This window comes from Grus americana, chromosome 1 (genome assembly GCF_028858705.1).
Source record: "Grus americana isolate bGruAme1 chromosome 1, bGruAme1.mat, whole genome shotgun sequence".
NCBI lineage: Eukaryota > Metazoa > Chordata > Aves > Gruiformes > Gruidae > Grus > Grus americana.
Genome location: NC_072852.1, coordinates 26,092,262 through 26,118,316, shown reverse-complemented (window position 1 = coordinate 26,118,316; position 26,055 = coordinate 26,092,262). Strand labels below are relative to the sequence as shown.

Genomic DNA, 26,055 nt, shown 5'->3' with positions numbered 1-26,055 from the left:
GCAGTAGAGACTATCTCCATGAGGTGGGATTTCATACTGTTTAACTGATCTACTGCTCCTGCATGCTGAGCTCCACTGGTTTGCTGAATAAAGCAAACAAGATTTCCATATCTGTAGACAAAGCCCTTTACGTGGAAAAAGCTTCATGCAAATTGCTAGTGGTTAAATTGTTCAGATAGGAAGTATCCTTTTTAATCTTCCACTTCAAATGTCCTGTGAAAGCTCGCTTCTGGTGTCAAGTCTGCAGGGAACCAGCAAAACAGTGTGTACATTGAAGGCAGAATAATATGGACATTATTTATGCTTCTTCACTAAACATGTCTAAAAACATTTTGAAACACAAGTTTTTCCATGCAGATGACTTGTATTATTACCGTCACTTTTGTTCTCTTTTATTGTAGACTGCTTTAGCTCACACGTTGTATCACTGTTTTATTTTAGAAATAATTTCTGTGAAAGGGATCGTCTTCTGTGTTAAAATACAATGCCTGACAGCTTAGGATCCTTCACCTGAGCCAATTGGTGTTACTGGAATATTAATAACACTAGCACTTTTATGCTGAGATATAGTTTTATAATTATTACATTTGCAGAAGGGAGGCAGACTCATGGTCTCACGATCATAGATGTTCATTTTCCACTAAAAGTTAAGCTGTGAGAGGAATGACACGGGCAATTTCTAGGCTGTATCTATTCACAGAAGAGCCTACTCCAAAACCAAGTAACTGTTGTAACACATGCCTCTTTCATTTTTGTTTTCCAAGAACAATTTTTCAAGTGTAGCTGATTAGAAACCTATTGCTACATTTAAATAGAAACCAGACTGCTCTGTCAGCCTGGATCTGAGAGACAGCACTAGGTGTACGCTGTTTTTCTAATAGGAAGTCTCCTGTTTCCTATAAATAGACATGTTTCAGTCCTGATTGTTCTGTACTGAAATAACTGGCTAGATGTCTAATTACTCTAAATAGAAAACACAAATAATGGCAGGCATTCAATCCCTCCTGAAAAATTGTTCCTAGCTGTTAACTGTTCTGTTTCCTGGGCACTGGCTGAGAAACACACTGGGTCTGAGGGCCCTTTTTCCTTTCTTCTTCTGCTCTTCGCTACATTCATATCGATCACTCTGCTGTGTCCTGAAGGCAAATGATACACAGTGCAGCGTATCCTTTGGAGTCAGGGATCAAATTCATGCCTGGCCAGGATGTGTAATAATAAACAAGGGAAGGAAATGAACTGCTTCTGAGAAATGGAGTTCCCTCCAGCTCCCTTTCAATTTGCACACAGCTAGGCATTGTGCTTTGTATATAATTATAATGATTTATTCAAAGGTGTTTACTAGTCAAAGGCATCACATCTTGCCAATCTGATAATTACATAGCCAATGAGGTCATGGAGTAGGTTGTTAACACTGTCAATCTTTTGCGCTAAAATGAAGTTTTTGCTTGTACATTTCTTTAATGTTTCATTTATTTGCTATCTGTGCCATTTTTATCTACCTGCAGTTTTTTGTTTTTTCTTTCACAAAGGAGCGTGTAGTGAATCTGTCTTGCCTAAATTTCACATGCCTTAGTTATTTTTATACCATAATACTGGTTCTCATAATGTGAAATTGAAGAATTCTTTACAGTAATGGATGCAGCATAACTGAAAATTCATCTCTTCAGCTTTGTCTCACTGCTTATAAAAAAGGTGATAGTTACTTTCATAGTCCTGGACCCATTCTACACAATCAGTTCATTACTGCCTTAATGTAAATTGAGTGTTAAATCTCCTTAAGTGAAATCTTCACCCTGCTTGGCATTTGTGATTGGGATTGGGCTAGGAAAAAATTACATTTTGGAGGGAGCAATCAGCCAAAATAAATATCTCTGTGGGCCATCAGTGGGACCAAATTTAGGGGGTAATCTAATAAAATTAGGAAGGTATCACAGATGGGTAGCACAAAATAGAATAAAATGCATGTAATCTTCTCAGCCTTGGGAAAAAGTACCAACCAACCAGCCACTGAAATAGCTGTCCTGCAAAGAGCTTTGACCTAATGCTATACCCTGCCTTGGATGCTGTACAGCTCCTCTGGCTGCCCTTTCTGTTTGGAAGTTCTTTATTTCCAATTGTCATCCTGTCACTGAAATGGTTTACCCTTTATTGAACATATTCATGGTGTCCTCAACAGATGTAGTGATTCTGTTAATCTTTTGAGAGATGCCACTATCTCTTACTAGTCCAAATTACAAAGGCTGTATAACAGAAGGAAACAAATAACCACCTGAGGGAGCTGACCAAGATCATTAGAAGCTACATTAGCATTTCTATACCACCTCACATGCTGTGACATGGGCAAACTCCAAGACCTATTTTTGTATCTTCTAATCCATAATGGTGTTTTAATTGGTGCAATTTAGTTTTTTCTCTTCTTCAAGCCATCTCTGATTCCGGTGTTGCTTGTTTCCTGATAGTAGAACCCCATGGTCTCACAGGTCAGCTTTGCCCCAGAAAGGAAGCATCAGAACTAGCTCTGAAGCTAGCTACTTGCTCAGAGCAACTTATTTCCCACTTGTACACCAGTTCTAGATGTTGGCAATCTGGTGTCTGATATTTAGGAAGCTGCTACACCAAAATTCAGGCTAGATATTCCTGTTGTTTGTAATAGCATGGCCAATATTATGTCCTGTAAAATTTACTTCCCAATAATGAAAGACCTCAGAAGATAACACTGCATAGAGTGGATGTGTGTTATAAGTGTGCATGTTGAGGAGTTCAGAAAAAAGAACAAATTAAAGCAGCACCATACTATTCAGCTTTTTTATTTCTGAATGCTAAACAGGTGACACACCAGGGGATGGGGCATCAGTAGGCAGGTATAAGAGGAGGTGCCAACTGTGAAATACCTAAATATAGTTCCAAAGCTCGAACTGTGGTAGTGAATATGTCTTTTTCCTTTCTGCCACCTGTAGCTGTTCTTATTCCTAGCACTCAATCCTTAGGATTTGGCTCTAAGTATTTTTTTTCAAATAGGAATTGTGTGCTATTTTCTTTCTCAGTATGCTTCTTTTCTTTCCTGATAGGTGGTACAAGCCCCTGGGATCTTTTGATCTGCTTATCTTCCAGAAAAAATGAAGGTACTGGCTGCATTCAAATAGAAGACTTGCATCATCTAGAGTTATTCCAGAAGGTACAAGATTATTGTGTTATCCTTTGTGGGAATGAGGACAGGGCTAGACCAAATTTTTAGCACTCAGTCATAAAAAGAAAAGTATCTAAAGCTTATTTTATACTGCAGCAGCATGGTTTAACAGCAATAAAAAGGTTTTTTCGAGTTTCCTGTCTACTGAGAAATACTTGTCAGGTACCAACATTTCATTCGTCTTTCAAAAGTGATCAAAAGCAATTTCTCATTTGGACATGGTATGTTATTTTGGATGCAAGTATTTCAGTGTAAATACTGAAAATTGTTACAAGTGAGTGTCAGGTTTTCCTTTTCTCTTCTTTGCTTGAACTTTTGTGTTCTTGACCACCCTCAACCAGCATGTCAGGCAGCAAAAGCATCACCAGAAGTCAAGGGAAAATTAAACAATTTACCCCATTGGAAAAAGAGAATTTAGAAATGGGGAGAAACACTAGCCAATGCATGCAATATTTCAGAATAATAGCATAAGCAGAAGATAAAGCTGGACTAATTTAGGTTTCACATCTTATATCAGTATTGAGTTTCATCTAATGTAATTGCTCCTTTGTAAACATAATTTAGGCACCTCTCCAAACAGTGACAGTGCTCCTACAATTGATAATGTGTGAGCTGGACTGGTGCCCTCCTCCAGGGCCTTCAAGGGAGTTCCTTACTCTGGCACTGCAATCTGTTTACTCACAGTGATGCCAATATTTTATGTATTTTCAGGACTTTTTATTTTTTTTTCACTTGAGTATGTTGTGGGCACAGTTTAGGTTACTGCGGGACTGGGAGAAATAGAGTGGCTTTTAAAAGGTGTTTAGTTCAGACAGGAAGTTCATGAGGTTGCAAAGAAACACTATGTGTCCACAGAAGTCCGAGCTAGGAGCATGTACGCTGGGGTTCCCTGGGACAGGATGCCTTATCTAAGTATATGCAAAGTGAAATTTTTATAGCAGTTCCAATTTGCTATACATGCTTTGGATTCAGGTCTCAGATCATAAAACATCCCAGGCTTCTGCAAACTGCTCTTTGCTCATTCTACCCATATTATCATATCTGAGACTCTTATACTGTACAATATGATAATCCTTACAGCACTTCGCAATGTCCAGAAGTTTCACACATGAATAACTGAGACATAAGGTGATCAAAGGAATTGTCCAAGTTCCCTCAGGAAGTCTGCAGCACAGTAGGGACTTAAACCAGATGGCCCATATCTCCGGATAACTTTAAATATTGGACTAACATTACTCGCTGCTGCCATGTCCATACCATGGTGCAACACAGTTCTTTGTTGCAGAGCCTGGATGTGGTTTAGCTGTGTTAGCTTACTGCTGCTCCCAAGCACAGCGATTCAAGAGGCATAGACTATTTCCATGCGGTGAGAGACAGTGATTGATAACTGGCAGAGAACAGAGAAGCTGCAGAAACTAAAAAGAGGGCAGGGAAGGGGTGAAAATTCAGCAGCCCGGAGGGGAGCCATAAGTCTAAAATTTTGATTTGTGATGGCTATGGAGGAAGAGCCCATACTTTAGCTTGATTATCTCACGTTGCAGGAATGGCAAAGTTGTAATTTGCTATTGACACTGAGAGGAGTTTTGCACATGAGGTGTGTCTGATAACTTAAGCACAACCCCATTGAAGGCTCCAGGAAAAAGAGCGCTTTTCTGAATGAAATCATTAAAGCTTATCTTTCTACCTACAGGTAAACCTCCTTCCAGAAATCCAGCATTTCCTTTGCAGAAAAGAGGGATTATGCCAGATAACAAAAGCCTTTTCAGGTAACCTAATTTTTCAAATCTGCATATATGATGATGGTCTTTTAATAGTTGTCATAAGAAGTCTCTGAAATGACACTGTCAGGCTTACAATTCCTTTTTATTTTTAGTCATGAATGCATAGGAAGAAAAAATGAAACAAGAATGATAATCCATTTCAGACACCTCTTAAATTACAGTTGTGCAGTATCTTTTCAGGTAAAGATACTGTGTTGGAACAGCTACCTCAGCCCCTAGACCACCTGCTGATGTGGAGACACCTAGATTAAAGAGACGGATTTTTATTTTTTTTTTAACCTTAAAACACTGCAGCTAATTTAGGTTCAAAATCTTTTTTACTGGTAACTGAAAGGCGAGGGGTAGTCTTTCTTCTATCTGGCAATTTTCAACAGCTAAAGTTGTTTAGCCATTGCATACTGCAGAAATAATTTGACCATAAGTGTCTTATTTTTGGACTGTTTTGTGTTGATATAGTGTATTGGTGTTTACACTTCAAAGCCCTGGGTTCGGTGTAATGTGTTTGTTCAGCTTTACAAAAATGTTGTGGCATGGAGAAGGAGTAGGAGTTGGGATTTGGTTCCCATCCAGACGTAGTTTACTGATAAAAAGCCTTTGTGTATTAAGATCATCAACCAGAAAAGTTTAAAGGTTACGGGCCAGTTGCCAGAGAATTCTAATTTACTATGGGTGAAATTCAGCTTTGAATAGAAACTGGAAGAAACTGTTGCGCACCATATTAGGTCTATTTAAACTACAGAGGGACACATTCTGGTCTCAGCTACACCACCAAATATCCAACATCAATGCTAATTTGGATTTATGATCTATCCCATATAAACTTTGCTTATAAGAAATCTTGTCTTTTTTTTTAATCCAGTAACAACCAACCCCACATTTATTCCATCAGTATTTGGGCTTATTTACAGACAAATATACAAGATTGATTGATTGGTCTTGTCTTCCTCTTCCTCTTCTCTTTCTTTTCACTTTTTATATATATGCTACATTTAGCACATAAGGAAAGGATTGATTATGTCTCATTTAACCATTTAGAAGTCAGGTATCTTCTGCACCAGTATTCTAGTCTTCCTCTTAAGCCAATGGAGAGAGAGGGGCACCTTCAAACACTACTTCATTTTATACTAAACTATGTGTTTAAAATAGGTGTGTTGAATTACCCTCTGCAGGTACTTACTACACAATTACCTCTCACCACTGACTGTAAGTGGAGCCTAGACAAGTAGTTTAGATTAAATACCTGACACTTGGACGCTTGACTAAAGCTGAGGTTAGGTAGTTTCTAACCTAAGCATTCCATATTTTCCCTTTTAATGTTTTTACTGTTTCATTTAAAGATTGATCAATATTTAAAACTTATATGAAGTGTTTCCCTTAAAGAACTGTATGTTGAGGGTCAGTTTAAATTGGACATTTCCATTTTCCTGGTGCGGTAAATTGTCAAAACTGGTCATAAGGAACATGCAGTATTAAGGAACATCTATCCAGGTCCCATGAGAGTCCTTTATTGTGAACTCATATTACACCAGTTATGTGATATATTCTGGTTTGGCTGAGTTTTAAATATGTCTTCAGTGATGCCTAGTGCCTTGATTCCCTTGCGCTGGGAAGTGAATTAGAAAGTATTCTGATATAGTACCAGTTTCAGACCAACCTGAGCAGATTTCTAAAAATTTCAGGGACTTCAGGAACTGATATTTCCTACTTATGTTGTAACAGACTGCCTTTAAAAAATATTGGTTTGCCCTCGTACTTGGAGAAAGGCCAATTGCAGTAGTTTTATTATTTTGCTACCACAAAACCACAAACACAAGAGGCACTCGCCACACACAGAGCTTTCCCCTTAAAATATGCATATTTTCACTGTTGTCCATAAACTGTGGTACAAGCCACTTTGTGTAAGTGGTCTGTCAAGCTGTCCAGTGTTCTCTCCTCTTTAGCGAAGGGCTATTTGTAAACATCTTATTCCATACTTATATTATTAGTGCTTTCCTGGCAAAGAGAAAAGCCCTTCTGACTGTTGCCGAAATCCCATTGAAATCAAAGTAGTATGCGTGCTTGGCAACAACAGTCTGAGTCCTACTCACCCAGTAACGGAGGATTATTTTAGCAGTCTGCTGAGGGACTGCCAGATAGAAAAAGGACTACCCCTTGCCTTTCAGTTACCAGTAAAAAAGATTTTGAACCTAAATTAGCTGCAGTGTTTTAAAGTTAAAAAAAAAAAAAAATAATCCATCTCTTTAATCTAGGTGTCTCCACATCAGCAGGTGGTCTAGGGGCTGAGGTAGCTGTTTCAACACAAGGGTCTCATGCCAGCTGAGATGTTATGGAGAGTCCAGGACGCCCAGAAGGATGGGCAGATTCGGCACAGAACCTATGTCTTTCTGGTCCAGCAGCTGGAGGCCCAGAGGGATATCCTATGGTGTCCTAGATGGCAATGTGTGAACACCTGAATTTAACACTTGCTATCTAAACTCCCAAAATTAACAGAAGTACAGTTCAGAGCGAGCAAGCCCAAAAGAGCATTTACTTTCGGCACAATTTAGGGTTAGCTGAATTGCTCCACACTGACTGTGTAGACTACACTAACGTCCACTGACAGGAATGGCAACTTAGATGGTGGCACACAGGGGTTCATCTTTGTATAGACCAGGCTTCAAAGTGTCTCAATCCGGAAATTAATCCCATTCAGTATCACTGGATATGTAACATCTAATTTACTATGAGTGAAGTTCACCCATAGAAGGTGAAATTAGAATCAGAAGGGTAATTAATTTGATTTCAGGTTAAGGGGACAAAAAGGCAAACTTAAAAAGTTAAAGCAAACTTCTATGTAGACCAAATATTTCAGATCCTCTGCTCCCTTTCCATTCATCTAATAAAGTCAGCTCCTTCCACTTCTTTCTTTTGCTTGCATCCTCTGACAGACTTTTCTTCCCAACAACAGCAAAGTTGCCAATTATTAAGATTTGTTTGACCCTCAATTTTAAAATTATTTGGGGAAAGAATGGTTTTCATCAGTATTTCCTCCACAGAAGAGTTTGTTTCCTTTCAAATCAGTCACGTACTTTCACTCTTGTGTGTTTGAGACAAGGCTTCTCTGCTATTCCGGTTGAAGAGGATCAGTTGGTTTGTTATTACTGTGTTTGTCATTTAGTCAGCCCCCCAAGGAGCCAAGCAATTTCCTGTAAAAGTGAAAACATAAAGTTGCTGTTCTAAGAATTGTGTGATCTAATTAAAGACACACTAAGTAGTAGAAAGACATATCAGGCAGCAAGGCTGAGATGATGGGATTACTGGATTTACTGTGGGGATGACAGTGTTGATATTGATAAGCAGTGGGTACGAGGGTAAAGGTTATTTTTAAAAATTCTATTTGTTGTTGTGCAACTCTTAAGCTGCTAGGTTTTGTATTTTAGAGAGCATGCCCCTTCTCATATCCCTGTTGTATCAATGTGGGAAAGAAAATGAATTGTAGAAAACATCAGGTCAGTGCTTGTTTCTTTGCTTTGTCTCTTTAATGGAAAATCTTTTTGTTACTCTGAAAATTCAGATTGGTTCTATCTGTATGGGGGAAAAAATTACACTCATGCAGTGATGACTCCTTTTTTAGGAGATAGGAGAGAAGCTGGGAAGAGGAAAAAAGTTCAGAAAGACAGAATAGAGGAAGAATTTAGAGGAGCAAAAAAAGGCAAAAAATATGTGATGTGTGTGAATAAATTGGATTAAGTAAGAGAAGGAAAGAGATGAAAGCAGTTGCTGGAGGATGGGCACATGTGGCAGTGGGTTTGTGATGAGGCATAAGAACGGTAATGGATCTTAAAATTCAACATGGAAGACACTGATAAGTTCTTGCTGCTCAGCCTGAGAAGATTGGCTTCACTCCTGCTTTTGCAGGGCATTTGGCCCAGTGTTTAATCAGGTGCCTGATGTCTGCTCCCTATGTGGGACTTGGGCCATGAAGAAGTTCTGGCATGGCTACCGACTAACCAAGGAAGGCTCCTGGCGCTTATTGCTCAGGTCAACAAAAGTTACGGCTGTTGCAGGGATCTGTGAAAGAAATCTTCCTGCAAGCAACCCAAACCTAGGAGCCCTCTGAGGTTAGAGAATGACTGGCAAAGAGATTTCAGGCACTTATACTCGATGTCTCATCACAGGTGGTGGTACAACTGGGCTTGGCTACCTCCTGGAACTACTCACAGCTAGGAGATGGAGAGGACTAAGGTCCGCAATGTCAGCAGAACTGCCCAGCCTCAGTTTAGGGCACAGGAAAGGCATCCTGATGTATGCACAACAAATACAGTCTTTGACAGGTTTTGTCTGGAAAAGTAGTGGGAACACTTACAGCATTGCCTCCCTGATTTTCCTGTTCCCCAAGCAGCCCAGGCTAGTCTGTCAGCATTTGTCTTGCTTCATCACTTCCAGGGCCCAGACTGTGCCATGCATAGCTGTTTTCTCTACCCACCCAGATCACTAATTCTTTTTAAAGTAATACTTCTGCTGTAGTCTCCCTTCTGCATTTCTTTTTATTAGTGTCACTAGTGCGGAGACTTTATGAGTGTCTACCAGCCTCGCGTGCCCACTTGGTCACCTGCGGGGCTGGCCAATGGTGTTAATCACACAGAAGGTCTCGGGATAGGCAAGACCCAAATGAAATTGGGTGGGAGGGAGAGCCAAGATAGTGCAGGTGTGTGACTGTGCTCTCACAATGTGATATGTTTACTGTCTGGTGCTAGACCCGCTCCAGCTTTCCTCTCCCCATGCCTAGCAAATCTGCCCTCTTTGTCCCCAGTGTCCCTGGCTGTGGGGGTGGTGGTCAGTGGGAAGGGTGATGAGGTGAGGGGAGGAAGCAAAGCCTTATTGGGCCACCTATGTAAGAGAGCAATTATAGATTAGATTTATTTTCTGTTGTAATAATTCAACATCTCTGTGACAGGAACATGCTTCTTTATAAAGCGATGCATTTCTTTTGCCAGCTGGCCCCTATAAATATCTGCACACCAGTTGTGATCAGTTTTGTGCCCATTACCTTTCTGCTACTGAAGTTGCTAAGAGCCTCAAGAGTGGCCAATAAAATCAGCATCTGATTCTTTTGAGTTAATTTGATTATAAAGTATGTGGGGCAGGATTTTCTTTGTTTTACAGCAGGGTCATATCTCAAGACAAAAATGTGCTTCTGTAATAACAACAAATATGAGGACACTGAAAAGAATTAAAGCAGCTAAATGAATTTAATTACTTGGGCTATACTATTCTATATTCTGCCCTGTCACTAGTACACAATCGTAGCTGCGGCTCCAATAATGTAAGTCAGCCAGCATTTTCACTGAGATGCTTTTTCCAGAATTTTGTAGCTTATCTATAAATTTAAGTTCTAGTATGAAAGGTGCACACAGAAGAAGCAGCCCTTATGGAAAATATTGAAAAAAAATAACCCTATCTTTTAACTGTGAGGATGCTTTAGGAATGAAGAAACAAACACTGTATTTAATAAATATGGTTTGCCAAAACAGAGAAGCAGAAAACATAGTAAATGATTAATCTAAAGGGAAGCTGTATTTGCTACTGTTTTAGAGAGGAAAATAAACAGCACATACACTTCAAAATGATGCACTATCATGATTTTGTCTTTATAACTCTGAAATTTTACAGGTGTTTTTTGGTATGAATTTCAGTGCATTCCAACCCACAGTTTAAATTCTTTTCCCTCTAGATCTACTTTACTATAAACTTTTTTTTTTAATACTAAACAAATTTTAGATAGTTTAAATTTCTAGAAATGACTAATAGTTTGAAAATTCTGAATATTCAGAGTGGGTTGCTTTGAGATTAACTGTATTACAGAGGGAGGGATCACTCCATTTTTTGAATATGAAACCCTTTTAGGGACAGCCAGATCAATACTCAGTAGTGGGTGGGATATTGAACCTGCAGCAATGTGCACATCGCAAATGAAGCTTATAACACATGTCAAAACCATCACAAGAGTGTTAATTATCAAGCAAGAAATCATATTCCTGTGAAATCAATGGAAATTTTGCCAGGACTTCATGAGGCGGGGGGGGGCAGGATTGCTCCTAGTCTTCCTAGCATCCTTCAAATACTTGGCGTCTGCTTTGAGTTACACAGCCACCCTTTTCTAAATGCATAGGTTAGAAAACTGAGTGTTAAAGGTTTTCTTTCTTTCTTTAGCAACCTCAAGGCATAATCTGTAAACCGTAGGAGAGTACTAATCTTTGTTTCAGAGTCTTTTCATCCAATAGGTCAACTGGATAACAGAGGCAATTAAATGGAATACGTCTGCTTTCTGTGACAAGTCTGCAATGACCTCAAGGCATGTAGCAGCAGTAGTTCAACTGAAATCATCCATCCTCCAAAATCAACACTGAAAAATGAAAAAAATGCACTTTTAATGCTCATGACTTTCGTGGTTATACAGCTTAGAGCAGGTTGCTATACATGACTGAGCAAAAGGTACTGGATAGTAGACTTTATTTTGATCAAAATCCCCTAGTCTTGGAGGTGCTTGGAAGTCTGCCTAAGACTCTATGAAAGCTTTTTAAGCATCTCCTGATGTGAAGCAATCTTTGCAGCTGTTTAACACACCTTTCCAACCTACAAAGGCTGGAAAATTGCCCAGCTGTAAATACCAGAAGAGGACCAGGTTGTAGCAATGCAGTTTGCCCAGCCTGCTTCAGAAATAAGCTCTTTGTGTTCCAGCATCCCGCAGCAGTCAGGCAGATGGATGACCCCAGCAGAGGAGGCAATATGAAGTTCTTCAAAGTCACTGAGATGCCCTGTCAGAGAGCAAGCCTGCAAGGCAGGCAGAGAGGACCTCTTATCAGCCCTTCCTGAATACTGTGCTGCAGAAACTGCTGAGAAATGATGTGAGGTGACTCTCATTCTCCTTTTTTCCCATGTGAGAGAATTCAGGCTTCTGTTAGAGACAGACTACCACTATGAAAATGCAGGAAGAAGTTCAGAAGACTTCTGCGCAGATGGAAAGTCTCCTGTACGCTTTCAGGATTAATGTACTTTCATGTTCTGAAGTGACATTTTTCCTGCTAAAAAGAAAAGCAATTGGATGGAGACTCTGCAAGTACAAATATGCTGAGCTTACAATGTCCTTTATGGAAGAAATGAACAATGTGCTGAGCTCAGGATGAAGCACAGTACCTTAGTTGTGTTTCATCCCATCTCTAGCCTTGTGCTTCATGAAACAGCTATGAGCTCCCAAGGTGACTCAGTTGCTCTTGAAATGTTTCTAACACATCTGACAGTTGATGGGCACTTTAGAAACAAAATGACCTTTTTCTTACAGGCAATAGCCTTAATCGTTCCTTGCTCCATGTATGAAGTGTGTAAAATATAGCCTATTTCATCTTGAACAAAGTAAAAAAAAATTAACAAACAAAGCCATATCGTAACCCTCGTTGTAACAACAAAGGATAATATAAAAGGAAGGATAAAGAAGAGGACATATCCTCATTCATCTTCTGTTTCCTTTTCTTTCAGCTGAGTGTTACTCACTTAGTTCAACCAGTAGGTCCTTCTGCTGAATTCATTACCTTTGCAGATCGCCAGATGTTCATGTTAACCTAAGCATTCCATTTACCACCAGTCCACGTGTCCACAGCCGAGTCAACACTGACCTGGCTCTGCTCCAGGAAGTCTATTTGTCCAAATGTTCTTCTAGCTATTGGTAAACCTTTTGCTCAGCCACATGCCGTAACTCTTAAATCAGCTATTCTTTATTGCATATGGGTTGAATCTCATGTTACACTTCAGAACTCTGAGCCAAAGACAAGTAAATAACTTGGGAGCTGGAGATGGGGGGAGAGGGAGCAAGAAGTCATGGCTGTGTAAAATACTTGAAAGGCCTCATTAGATGTCAGTGTAGCTGCTGCGTTAGATGTCAGTTGTTGCTGTCAACTGATCTGTTTGACTCTCTGGTACTTTGAGAGATTGCAGTTGACAGAACAATATCTACCACCAGCTCATGTGACAAAGAGGTGCTTAATTTTTTTGATCTAGAGGTGTTGACTTGCTTTGGTGGATCTTATACCTCCCTTTCACATGTGTCCCCCAGCTGTTCCTACGTCTCAGATCTATGTTTTACCCGTTGCTGTGGTTAGAAGGCTAATGTGCGAATTCAGCTGAGAACTTGTAGTGGCTTCCTTACCCATCAAAATGGCATCGTGGAGAACACCCTAGGCAGAGGTGAAGTGGTGCTGTTTGTCAGTATTTTCAATGGGAACATTTCAGAGATGTCAGCGTAAGAAATCTTCTTCAAGCCAGAATTTCGAGGAAATGAAGTTTTGGGGTTTTTTTAAGTGAAAGCAGGTATGTGGCCTTAGGTCCTTTGCTGTACACTGGATCATCACAGGTGGCAGCAGCAAAAATACTTGAAGCAAAGCCTGCAGCTGCTCCTCAGGAAAACCAGCAGTTTGTGTAGCCTTTCCATTACTGCATAGCCACTTTAAAAGGGAAAATGTTCTTTTATAGTTTACATCTTTTATTTTTTTTTTTATCTTTAGAGTCTGATACAAAAATTACTGATATTAAGATCTGGATTTTTGAAAGAGGGGATGTAATCTGGACATGGCACTAGGATGCTGGGACTCTTTCTAACTTGGCTTCCCAAACTGCCTGACATATACCAACTGCTGAGCCTGCCTCACCTCTTCTATTATAAAATGTTGATGTTTTTTACGTACTTCAAAAAGACTGTTTAATTAACAACAGCTTGTAGAGTGATTTCAAGATGGAAAAACACAGCAATTACTGCAAACAGTAAAGGAACCTCAGGCTAATTTTCATTGATGATAATGTTGATTAACAAATTTACAGCTTTAATAAACACTGTTACTGCTTTTGAGTGCAAGAGCAGGTGAAGAGTTGCCATGAGAACCGATGCAGCTGAGTGTGCTGCAGTTCAGCGCTACCGATGTCTTTATTATTATGATAATTGTATTCATTGATTACTAGGAGTAGATTTACCAAAGTGAGGGACTGTCACTCCCTCATTAACTCTGCCTCATGGTGTACGTGCTGTGTATCATCTCAAAGGAGCGAGCGCCTTGTGACAGTCTCACTCCCCTTTCTCCTTCTTCCACCTTGTGATGGGCTCTCTCCCAGGTGTGATGGGCTCTCTCCCGGGTGGATGCTAGCACAAACCAACAGAGATCTGTAAGGCACCATACCAACAGGATGCTCTACAGCATGAGGAATAATTTATGAGCATTGCCCCTTCTTTGTTCTCGATGCTAATTGCCAACACACTGTATTTCTTTAACCTTCTCTTCTTAAAGAGTTTTCATTTTATTACGTTGAGGTATTTTGCAATGACTTAGGGCAATATTAAGTAGCTTCTACCCAGTAGTCTGAGAATTTCAGGACACCTCTTTTTCATCTGCCCCTACCCAGTTTTTTTGTTATGTCCAGCTCTAGTAAATGGTCCACTGGGTAGTGACAAATGAATTAATGTCAAAGTAATAATTTCTATTTCCCTAAAACAGCTAAAGCTCTCATTTAAGAGGGGTAAATATAGGTACAAACCTCATTACATTCTTTTCAAACTCTGCCTTGTGAGTTAATACCATATTGGTTACTTGTTGCCTTAGCAACACAATTAAAACCATATTTTAAAAAGGAAAAGAGACTTTCTAGTTTCTCTTGAGTAACAAGCTGAACAGCCCTTCTCTGCTGCCCTGTTCTTATTTTCAGTGAAAAATTGGCTTTCTTTTAAATAAGAAAATCATGTTTTGTGCATTTCCCTTTTCTCAACATTATGGTCATTTTAACTGAAGCAATTGCTGAAAAATGTGCATCTTTGACATAATTTGTCTTTCAGATAATCAGCTGAGAAGAGAACTGTCATTCTTGTCCTTTGCATGGTTCTGTTACTGTTGTCATGTAGCTATGGCCTAAGGTAAAAAGTGTATACGCTATAGGGAGCTTGGTCTGGAAGCACAGGTTCTGCCTCCTTTCAGCTGTGTGCTGTAGCCATCAAGGTAGGACAACCTCTCTCTTGTCTGCCCCGAGACAGCATTGGCAAGGGGGTAGCTTGGATTGCTGTCATGGGCTTCGTTGAGTTTTGTGTGACGTCTTTGATTCTATTCACGGTCAACAGATCAGTATCTTGCTGTTTGAAGATGTAGGCCATGAGATTTGAACTCCAGAGTCTGACGGTGCTGGGCTGTTCCTGATGGATGTGCTACAGTACCAAGATACAGGGGTACAGGGCTTGGCTCCAGAACTCCACAGATAGTTGCAACAGCTGAGGTCTGCGTCTTACCGTTTTACCAACATGATGATAAATCAGAAAAAGATTTCTAAAGTCATCTGTGCACTGTGGAGGGTCTTTATGTGTTTTAATAATTCTAGTTTTGCCTGAACACCAAAGCTGTATGATCAAACTCTATACTCTGGGAATTACTTGCATCTGCAAGTAAGTAGCTTAGTTTTCTTGCATAGTCAGTGAAAAAATACAGACCAGAAAAAAAAAAACAGAGGCCAGTTCAGAACCAGTATTTCCCTTAGTGCTCCAAGGACTGGTCTCTCTCTCTCTCTCTCTCTCTCTCTCCATAGCCTAAAGATGAAGCCTAAGAACACTATTTTGCTCATACAGGCACTTCAGTTAGGTAACTAAAACGATGCATAGGAGTAGTTGCAGTGGGACTATTGCAAATTGCCATGGTGGAATGCCATTGTCTCTTTATAGGGTGGAAATTGCCATTGTGAAATGCCATTGTGTCTTTACAAGGCAGATATGGAAAAAATAGCTCTTGATTTAGCAGATCTGCTATCTGTGCATATTTAGAAGCAAGTCTGGTAAATAAATGACTTAATGGGAATTTACTGGCTTATTCCTGTCATCACTGCACAGTCAAGTAGGCAGACAGTAGCCCGTTTTGTCTCTGCTCCATCAACAAACAGGTAGTCACAAAGTCCAAGTCAGTTATAATGCATAACACAACACAAAGATGCCAATGAGAGTATAATCTGAACATGAGGTGCTATATTAATAAGTGCCTGTTTTTCATTAGTAAAGCCTTTAATCCTGCTAAATGGTGCATATAAGGCAAAGGACCAGATTAATTTTAGATCCCAGTTGAGCTTGGAAGACTGAACTGAGCTGATCTGATGAACAGCTGATAAACAGAGACAATCACAATGTCATTTTAACAGGATCTGTATGAAAATTAATAGTTCTTTTCCTTGAATGGCTGCTCACAGCTCATCACCAGAAATACAACTTCAGTTTTATTTTTCATTTCATGTACCAAAGTAGAGAGTGCATGCTGTAAATGAGAAGCTATACAAATACATTCATAACATTTGCGCTGTGCAGTATGTAATTAAAAAGATAAGTAATAAGGTTTGGGAATAATGTGAACAGCTTGACTTTCCCTGACTGTTACTTAAGAACTTGAAATGTGAGGCGTGTTAGAGTTAATGAAAACCACCCTACATTAAATAATGATATAACGTAAGGGCTCTGTGCCTTTTTATCAGCACAGTAAAAGCAGAAAATACATACCACCCGTTGACTGATCTCACATCACAATATTTTGATTACTATTAATAGTCACATGCCTCAGTAATCTTGAGGACTCTCATATATCAGTCCTGCTCCCACTGTGTTCAGTGGCAGAACTAAGCCTCCCATAGATTTCAGGAACTACAAAATGTAGCCTTAAACGGTGAACCTAGAAACAAGGTTATGTGGTTATTTACTGAGCTGTCTGTGTGATTACAGTGGCAAAGTCCCTTGGTCCTTAGTCAAATAAATTTCTTATCCCCATTAATTGTAATTAGGGCTACGTGAGAAACAAAGTTTTGGCATTCTATATTTAGAAATAAAGGATTTCTATTTAGAAGAAGGGGGAAGAGGATGCTTTTTGTATGCAGCACTCGTGCACTCACCTATGAAGTGGGAGTTGCAGCTAAGCCTCTGGACTTGCAGCTGGAACGGGGTGCTTGGTGGGTGTAAAGCTCTCTGCTAGCAGATCCAAAAAGGATTATAGTCTCAGCACTTGTTATTTTACGTTTTCAGCTGACGCTGTCAGCTCCTCTCTACCTATTGTGTTTTACACACCCTTAACAGCAGGAGTCAACCGCTGCTTTCAATGCTCTGCTGACTTTCTCATCCCCTTGGTACTTTTTCAGACCTGCAGCTCCCTGTCATCTCCCCAGAGTGCTCCGGCCAGCCTGGGCTGTCAAGGGCCAGCGCCACCAGCAACGTGTCCCAGGGCAGCGAAAGCACTGACAAGACACGTACAGCCCATCTGCGGTACTGGTGGAAGCAGAGCGGGAGCTCAGAGCTGTAAGCTAATGACACCCCACCCTTGGAAACTGCGAGTGCTTCATTGTGCTTCTAGTTGGGAGTCAGGGATGCAGAAGGTAGCAAGAGAGGAGACCACAGCAGGTGGAGCACTTGGGTGTATTGCATCTCTTATACTTGCATAATGTTTGCTTCTGTACCAGCCAAGCTTGAATGTTTTGTGTGTGAACAGCTACGTCTTTATGTTAAGGGCATTGAAACACCTAGACAGATAAATACAGACCCAGAGACACCCCTGAATGTTTAGGTCTCATATTGGCTGAGCTATTTCTTCCTCCCATCCTTGCCTTGCCCCTAGTACAGACACACATATGTAGGTATTCCTATGCACAGAGACCCTCCCTAAAGTGAAGAACTAAGCAATATTTGAGAACTGGCTGTCCAAGTGCTCTTTCCTATGTTACAGTATCTCACAAATTTTATGCTCTGAGGCCCTACCATTCTGCAGAGGGGAGAAAAAGGTCTCTTTAAGATAGATATTATTAGACTCCCTTAACAGATAGCAAAATTGAGGTCTGGAAAGGCCACATATTGGCAAAAATTACACAGAAATGGGAGGAGAGCCCTATGTCTTTTGCCAGTAATCAGTCTTAGAGACCCGTAATTTGTATACTCATCTTATTGCATTTGCTATGAGGTAGATTGATGCTCAGAGATTTTAACAGGCAGAATAATAACCACATTTGTGAATATCCCCAAGTATAGCTCAGATTTTCCCAAGTAATAAGCTTTTAAATAGCGGATTTTTTTCCTTGGGTTTGTTTTTTTTTTTCTGTCCTGTTTCTGTGGCTGATTCTTTTTGTATGGACTGTAAGTGTTTAAGGCCAGGTCGGATGAGGCATTGAGCAACCTGGTGTAGTGGAGGGTGTCCCTGCCCATGGCAGGGGGGGTTGGAACTAGATGACCTTTGAGGTCCCTTCCAACCCAAACCATTCTATGATTCTATGATTCTATGACTATGGGAGCTGCAGGCCAGTATCTAGAAAGCCATGCCACTTCCTAGACAAAGTTAACTTGCATAATTATTCTATGTTTAGCTGATTTATTATGGGGTATTTCTAGGTGTCATTGCCACTCATAATATTTAGAATCATAGTTCATGGCTTTCATTAGGGAAAGCATGCAGTACCACATGCTTGTGTCCCTATATTGCATCGAAGAAAGTGCTAACAATAGTGCAGTCTTTCCATAGGTTAGGGGTATTTTTTCTGAATTCACTACAAATCAGTGTTAAATTTGGGTACCTGCGCTATGCACTTCTGTTATTTCTTTATTTTTTACCTTCACTCTGAATGTCCTGGGTTTGCAACAATTACAACATGCCCACAATGCATTTACCCACATGTACTCTGAAGCATAACTGCCTCCTAACATAGTTACTTTCTGTGTATGGAAATTCAGATTTTAAAATACTGAAAGCAATAAAAAGACTTGATATAAAGCTTTGTTCCAGCCTGCTTGACTTCATCTACTGTGGTGTTTAGCCTGGGTGGGCAGGGAGAGGCTAATTTCCTATTTCCACTAATTTCATTATTTCACTATTTTCTTAAAACTCATTTTCCTCATTTGCAAAAGCATTTCATTAATGCTATGTATTCTTATTACTTTCCAGAAATAAGGTATCAGGTTCACCAGACCACAAGGACGTCCTTAAAGCTCAAGACATTTCTGTCATCATAAAAGCATATGTACTTGTGACATCCTTAACACCGCTGCGGGCATTCATTCATTCAACCGCCACTGTCTGGCATCCACCCAAGAAGAAGCACTTTTCTGTAAAGGTAAAACATTTCATTTCCTAATTTTTCCCTTTTTCAGGCAAAGTAAAGAGACATTAAATGAGATAATATCTTTCTTCTTTTTTTACCCCTTCTTTATTTGCAGTCTCCAGCTGACATGTGAATATGCTCCTCATGTACAGCTTTCATTTCTCAGGACTGGGGTTTGGTTCATGAAGGAGGGAAGAGTTGCCCTGTGCAGTGGGGTTATGAAGGGCCCTGGGATTTGCTTGCTTCAGAGCCCAGTTTTATTGGTGACATTTGACAGCAGTTGCAAGGTTTTCTCTAAAGCACAGCAGTGGGGGTGCTGTCATGCAGTAACGTCTTTTGCCCGGATATTGACAGTGTTGTAAAAAAGGAAAGTAAATATTTAAAAAAGTTTGTTTAGATTTCTTTTTTAGGTGCAGTAAAACAGAATGGAGGAGGGTCAGGGCACTTCTAAATAGGGGGAAGGAAGTATACCATGCAGAGGGTGAGCCTCCCATGGTGTCTAGGTTTTATGAAGAAGGATGTTTTACATGTGCCTTAATTGGATTAGCTCTGGACATCTCCAAGTGCCTGGAGAGACCCCTCTCTCTCCACATCTAGTTTGCTCAGCAGTACTATGGATTTCCACATACGCTTTCCCATTCCTTTGTTCCTTCAGCAAGGAACTGTGCTTGCAACACAGCAGCTCTTCGTGAATGAACTACAGTTCTGTGGTTGCTCCTTTCCTTTTGAAGGAATAAGCCGACAAAGTAGCAGTGATTTCTTGAGGTCACGGAGATCAGCTCCTGCAGCAGCCATCTGAGGCTGGCACTTTGCTCATGTAGCCCTCTTGGGGTAGGAACAGGTCTTGGCTTTGGATTGGTCTGAGTGTTGTGGTGTCACTGTCAGGGCTTTTGATGATGCCAGCCATTTGGTATGTTCTACAATTTTAGCTCTCAAAGTTAAGTGGCTAGTCTAAGCTCATTATCTAATTCTAGTTATTGGAGAAACAGACACCTCTAGAGAACAAATCATCCCATCCAATTTAGACACTAATTTTGGAATGAGATGAGTTTCCTGCTAAAAGTGTCTGCTTCCTTCCATGGGCTATGACATTCTTAGAGAACATGCCAAATTGTAGATTGCCAAAACTAGGTGAGATGAACGTGCTTCTCTTTCTTTCCTCCTTTGGAAGCTATGGAAGCCCACAAAGATATAGTATTTTGCCATCTATTTTCCTCTGTTTACATTTAGGAAGACTAATGGTCACTCATTTCCAAACCATGGGGTTCAGCTTTGTTTTATGTTTATTAAAATAGCATGATGTCCAGCGGCATCACTATTGCAGTTGAAATAAGGGCTACTTTAAAGGCTAGCAGTCATTAGTAATTGTGATATGGCTCTGTAAAATAATTCCCACCGAGGGAAGTCTGCTGAATGAGGTGCCAGCCACCACTTACAGAGTATTTTTGCAACTGAAGAAGCAATAAAAATGATAGATAGAAGCAGCAGAACATCTACAGTAGTTCCAATCTGGTTAGTGCTGCTGTGGTGTTATATCTTCCACAGCTTTAGGCAGACTTGTCAAAATGGCAAGAAATAAACAAAAAATAGGCACCACGGAAAGCACATTTGTAGCGACGTATAGATTGAAATGCAAATTAACAAAATGATGGAAAGTGGGGCGTATAAGACTGTCTCTCAGCATAAACAGTGTGCCCTACAAAGAACCTGGGAGGAGTCAGGGAGCCTCCACAAGAAGTGAGACACTGGGAATTCACAGAGTGCCCAGAGAGCACTACTGGGAGAATCAGAGAGAGGCTTCTGTGCTTGGTGCAGAGGCATCAGGCAGGAGATCATCAGTCAGACAACAGTACTTGGGAGAAGGTTTGAATTCAATTGTTGATAGATTACATCAAGTTTCTTATAAACGTCACGGAGTCATCACTCGTTGCCAGTGGGAAGTACAATGCCAGCAGAGCAATCTCTCGCAAAGTAGCCAGTGAAGCTACACATATTTGTACCAGCCAGGGAACCTGATCCAGAAAGCTCCTAAGCTTTCAATTCCTGCCAACTCTGTTGTGTAGGAGGGAAAATTGTTTGTTACGTTGTGAAGCTCCAACCTGTCAATAGTCAAGAATGACAGAAAGGATCTCTAAGACCTGTTCTTCTGCTGATTGACAGAATATCCATTGGTGTCACTGGGGACTGAACATGCCTATGGAGGAGCCTTTGGTCTGGAAAAATTTACTAGTGTTTGATGTGTTTTTCCCCAAAAGCAGCTGACTGATTTTTTTTATTATTTTTTAATAAACAGATGAGAATAATTTTAAGCTGCTGCATTGCCATCATAGATGTGCTGCTTTCAGTAACATTGCACAATAATTTAGAGACCTCCTCAGTGTACATAGGCCTTTGGTCAGCAAATTTTCTCAAACCAGAATAAGCAAACTGTTATTGATGAGAAATTGATCCACAATTGTGATTAATTTGGTTACAACATTACTATCATAAACTCTGTATGTTAAGTTTAGAATTTGACCCCTATGTACAACAACCCTTTTTGGTTGCTAGAAGTAACCAGAATGTGCTATATATGAAGGACAGATTTTTAAGACTGGAGATGGGGTACCAGATGATATCAAATGATTAAGAGAAACTGTAAAGAAAAAACAGAAGTTTAATGAATAATACTGCATTCCCTACTGCTTCTTTGTTAGTAAACGATTATAAATGATTTTTACAACTCAGATTTACTTATCCTAATCATAGTGGCAAGGCTTCAGAATTACTCCTTGAATAAGCATTGGCCAAATGGCAGTTCAGGAAGAGTTCAAGTGTGTTTTGCTCACCAGCTGCCCGTTTTTCTCTGGATTATACGTATTTTAGTATCTCAGTTCAGAAAGCAAAGGAAGCTAATCCTGCACTGGCATGAGGATTTTGTGTGTAGTCAAGGAGTGGCAAAAGTGCGACTCTACATTTGGGTCCTGGCTGGGAAGATGCAGGAAATGCAGGGGAGAGAATGGCTTGCTGCCACACAAATGTTTTAATAAGAGACTTGCGTAATAGCCTTATTTCCTTGAGGAAATTTGGAAACCTCTTATTTAGACCATCTGTGCTTTGAAAAATTAATAATAAAATAGAAGCTTTCTGTTTTGCATATGGTACCAATTAAGGGATGGGTCTCTGTCAATGTATGCAATAACTCCCTTCGTGTTAATCGACATCATGCATGTGTTTTGAGCAGAAGGCTGGCCCCTGAATAATTTTCTGTTTTATAGAAGCTGATATACGAAACAGTCATTTATGATTAATTATCTCAAGGTTTAACATACTGTGAAGTGCTTCCTTTGCCCTGCCATTAACCTTTCCCAACCTGGTCCCAGTTCTTAATGAAGGGATGCACTTTTGTACACTTTAGTGGTGCCACATCCTGCATCACCTGGGAAGGTTCTTCTCTGCTGTGAGCAGCTTTGCACGGCCTCCGCTCTGGTTCACCGTCCCTTCGCTCATCCAAAATAGACAGTCAGGTGTCTCCTGGATTTGAATTTTTTGACTGGTGTGCTTGCATAACCCTCGATACCCTCAGCTGAAACTATGCTCTTAAGTGATTTTCCAGTTGTGCAGTGAAGTAAACATAATTTATTAAAGCAGTTTGCTGTTAAGCTTGCTGTGGTATAAATCACTGTAACTATCGCTGAAATTCTCTCTCTCTGTATTAAACATTTGAAAACTGGAATAAAAAGAAATAATTTTTGTACTTAACATATATGCAAATAAAACTAGACCCTCACCTACCCAGGAAATACATCTTTTAATAGGACGTGGAGGTCTGGCTTAGAGCTGAACACTGTGAAAATTAGGTTGTAGTATTGCCCTCAAGTGGCCAGTTTTGATACTGCTTCAAGTAATAGCCACAGATATTTAATGTGAAATAGAATGCAAACATACACTCAGATAAAGAGCAAAATGCTTAGAAACAGCAGAAAGGCTCAGGATTTTTCCTTTTCTTTTATTTTTGAATTCCATATTCTTGTCCTCGCACTTAGCAGAAGCAAATAAAAAAGAAAATTACCATTGACTCTTAATCAGTTAGATTGCGGGATTATTTGGGAATAAAATTAGATTTCTTCATTAGGTTCTGTAAGAACTTAGCATACGCATTTCACTGCTGCAAGTAGCCTGTGTAGAGAATCAAATTCTCCAATGCTTCTCTTCCTGGGAGGCTAAGCATAACATAAATGCCATCTCTGTTTTCTGTCCTCATAGCATCTACAGCCCTATCATTTCTCTTTTCGCTGATATAAGAACAAAAGTCTGTCTAGACTGAGTGACATCAAAGACATGCTTAGACATGTTTCTGGCAACAACCAGACAAAAAAGCATCCTGAAACTGTAACGGGGCAAGCAGAAAATGGTACTCGTCCTTAGGCAGACTATAGCTATTTCTGGCAACCTGCGAGGTAAGACACACAAAATTGGAAGCAGAATATATATCTTTAATAAGCTCCAGGGGACTTTTACACCGTGCAATTCTCTACTAGATTTTTTAATCCATTAATGCCTTTATTCTTCCCAACATCTTGCAGTAATGACAGTCTACAGATTATTTATGTGTTGCCTGAGAAAGAATGTTTGCTTTAAAACTTCTACCTAATTACTTAATTTCATATCCCTAATTCTTGTCTTAAGAGAAAGAATGAGTAATCATTCCTTCTTACCTTCTCCATGTCTGTGCCAATCTGTCATGCAGTGCAGAACCAAAGTTAAAATTCTGCCTGGAGTTCTTTTCTGCTCTTCTCATCATGAACATCCCAGTTTAGCTAGTAAGAGCTCTAGACTGATTATTCTTTATATGATGTGCATATGTTATAAGTAAGTCTTTACACTGTTATCCAGGCCCTTAGCTCTCTCCTTTTCTCCTGCACCACAGACCCTCTCACTCTGGCTGCTCAGCGCAGGCAGCTCTGTCAGCATGCCCTGCTGTGGCTCCCAGCTTTCCCAGACCTGCCTTCTGTTATCCTGATTCCTCTTTTCAGCTTTCTCTTTTTGCTTTCCAGCTTTCCTTAGTCAAGCTGATCCGCTTTTGATCCACAGAGAGCTGGGAAATGCTGTTAGTAAATCACCTTTACTTTTCCACTAAGAAGTCGATGCTGGGTTGGGAAACCACTCTTAGTTCAGTCTGTCAAAGGACCTAATTTAGTGGTTGCTGAAGCTAGTGAGTGGCCTTTTGTCTTTGGACTTAGTCTTAAGAGCAAGGATCTTTAGAGGAAACGTTTTTCAGATGGCTTTTCCTCCTCCAGGTAAGTAGTTACAAAAGTGTTAAGTGACAGGAGGTTTTTTTTGTCCTCAGCTATTAAATAACATCTCTCAAAAATCTTATGTAAAGAAAAAAAAATATGCATAAGTGGGAAATCTACTGTATAAAATAGCTGAATAATACTATGGCTTCCCCCTTCATCAAGTGCCATGTTAGAGCTGCAGAGAAATGGCACATCATAACAATAAATCAGGGGTGGAATAAACAGACCTACCTAAAGCTAACACTATAAACTTATGATAAATTACTGCACTGTTTTCTCTGTGATGTATTCTGGAATCATTGTTTTGATTATGGGTACATTTTTCTCCTGTTATATGTCTTATGATTTTTTCTATATACTGTGATCAGTGGAGAGGCCTGCCTGTGTTAGCAGGCAACATAGGAGATATAGCTTCATTGCAAAATATGTTTTTTCTGGTCTTCTGTGTGGAATCAGTCTGTATTCTTGCAGACACCTTAGATATTTAGATACCTCCATACATAAGGTGAAAGAGATTCTTGTTTGTGTGTCAAAGAGTATTTTTGTATCTATGAATGACTACTTACACTTGGTGAAGAAATTTCACTAAATACAGATCCAGTAAGAACAATGAATGTACAAAAATGAACTGACAGTACAGAGCCTATACCGAAAGCTATCAGAGATTGATTGAATTGATTCAAGCAAAAACATCCTCAGTTATTTTCAAGGGGAGGCAATTACATTAAGTCTTTTGAGACCCTGCAGATCCAATTGATCAGAAAGACTGCAGCAGCTCCAATGAATAGCAGAACAATCTGGAGAGGACACCGTTACTTCAAAAAGGGTCATTTCTTGAAACCAAAGGTCATGCTTTGGTTCCTCAGATGTAAACCTTGCTGTCAGATATGATCCCGATAACTTTGCCTGCCATCTAGTTTTGAAAGCTACAACTAGAAACCAGCAAGATCCTTTCAAAATCTATTCATACAAATCCTGTAAAATATGATGCACCAAATCCCAAAAGGTATTCCTCAAAATTACACTGAATTACTCAGTAGCCCAAATGGCCTCTTATCTTCTGTCTCCTTGCTTCTTGGGTAAGTTCAGAGCTCAGCTACACTTCCAAAGGTGAGATACTGTTGCAGGAGAAAATTGATGAGTTCCCATTGTTTAACCAAAGCCAGGATAGAAGTGGCTAATTGATGACATGTAATTAACTGGCAACCAGTAATAATAATAATAAAACACTCACTATCAATTTAAGTAACAGAACAGGTAAACCACGATACCAGACACTTCAAAAATGTTAATAAACATTCCACATTTCTAAACATCTTTCTATAAATGCCCCCTGAAGCTGTAGTCACACCCAGCCGCTCACCCACATTTACCCAGACCCTCTCTCACAGGCAGCACGGGTTGCAAACACAGCCCCAGCATCTACTGGGATGCAGCTTCCCTTCTTGCACGCACCTCTGCCTGGAGAAGTGGGGGCTCCAGCTCTGCCTGTACCCATTCAGGACCCATGCCCATCCTTTCACCCTAGTATTCCCTGCAGCCTCTGCAGAAGGTGTGATGCCAGTGGGCTGACTTCTGGCAGTGCCTGAGCAGGTTTTGACTGCTGCTGTTTCCACCCCAAAGTCTTCCCCCACACTGCAAATTTTCATGCTGCTTTTGTATTATTTCCCAAGCTGACTCCTTCCTAGTTTCA

At 40.1% G+C, this 26,055-nt stretch overlaps 1 protein-coding gene across 5 annotated transcripts in view; it reads left to right on the top strand.

Moving 5' to 3' along the window:
• The window catches only part of CPED1 (cadherin like and PC-esterase domain containing 1), a 153,330-nt gene that overhangs the window by 32,936 nt on the left and 94,339 nt on the right, over positions 1–26,055 (top strand). For all 5 annotated transcript variants that reach the window (XR_008575473.1, XM_054813359.1, XM_054813358.1 and 2 more), the window contains exons 4-7: positions 3,069–3,175; positions 4,878–4,953; positions 17,140–17,296; positions 18,927–19,095. Coding sequence is in view for 4 of the 5 variants with exons in the window: in XM_054813359.1 (XP_054669334.1) it covers positions 3,069–3,175; positions 4,878–4,953; positions 17,140–17,296; positions 18,927–19,095 (509 nt within the window). In the remaining variant the exon portion in view is untranslated. The remainder of the gene's footprint in view (positions 1–3,068; positions 3,176–4,877; positions 4,954–17,139; positions 17,297–18,926; positions 19,096–26,055) is intronic.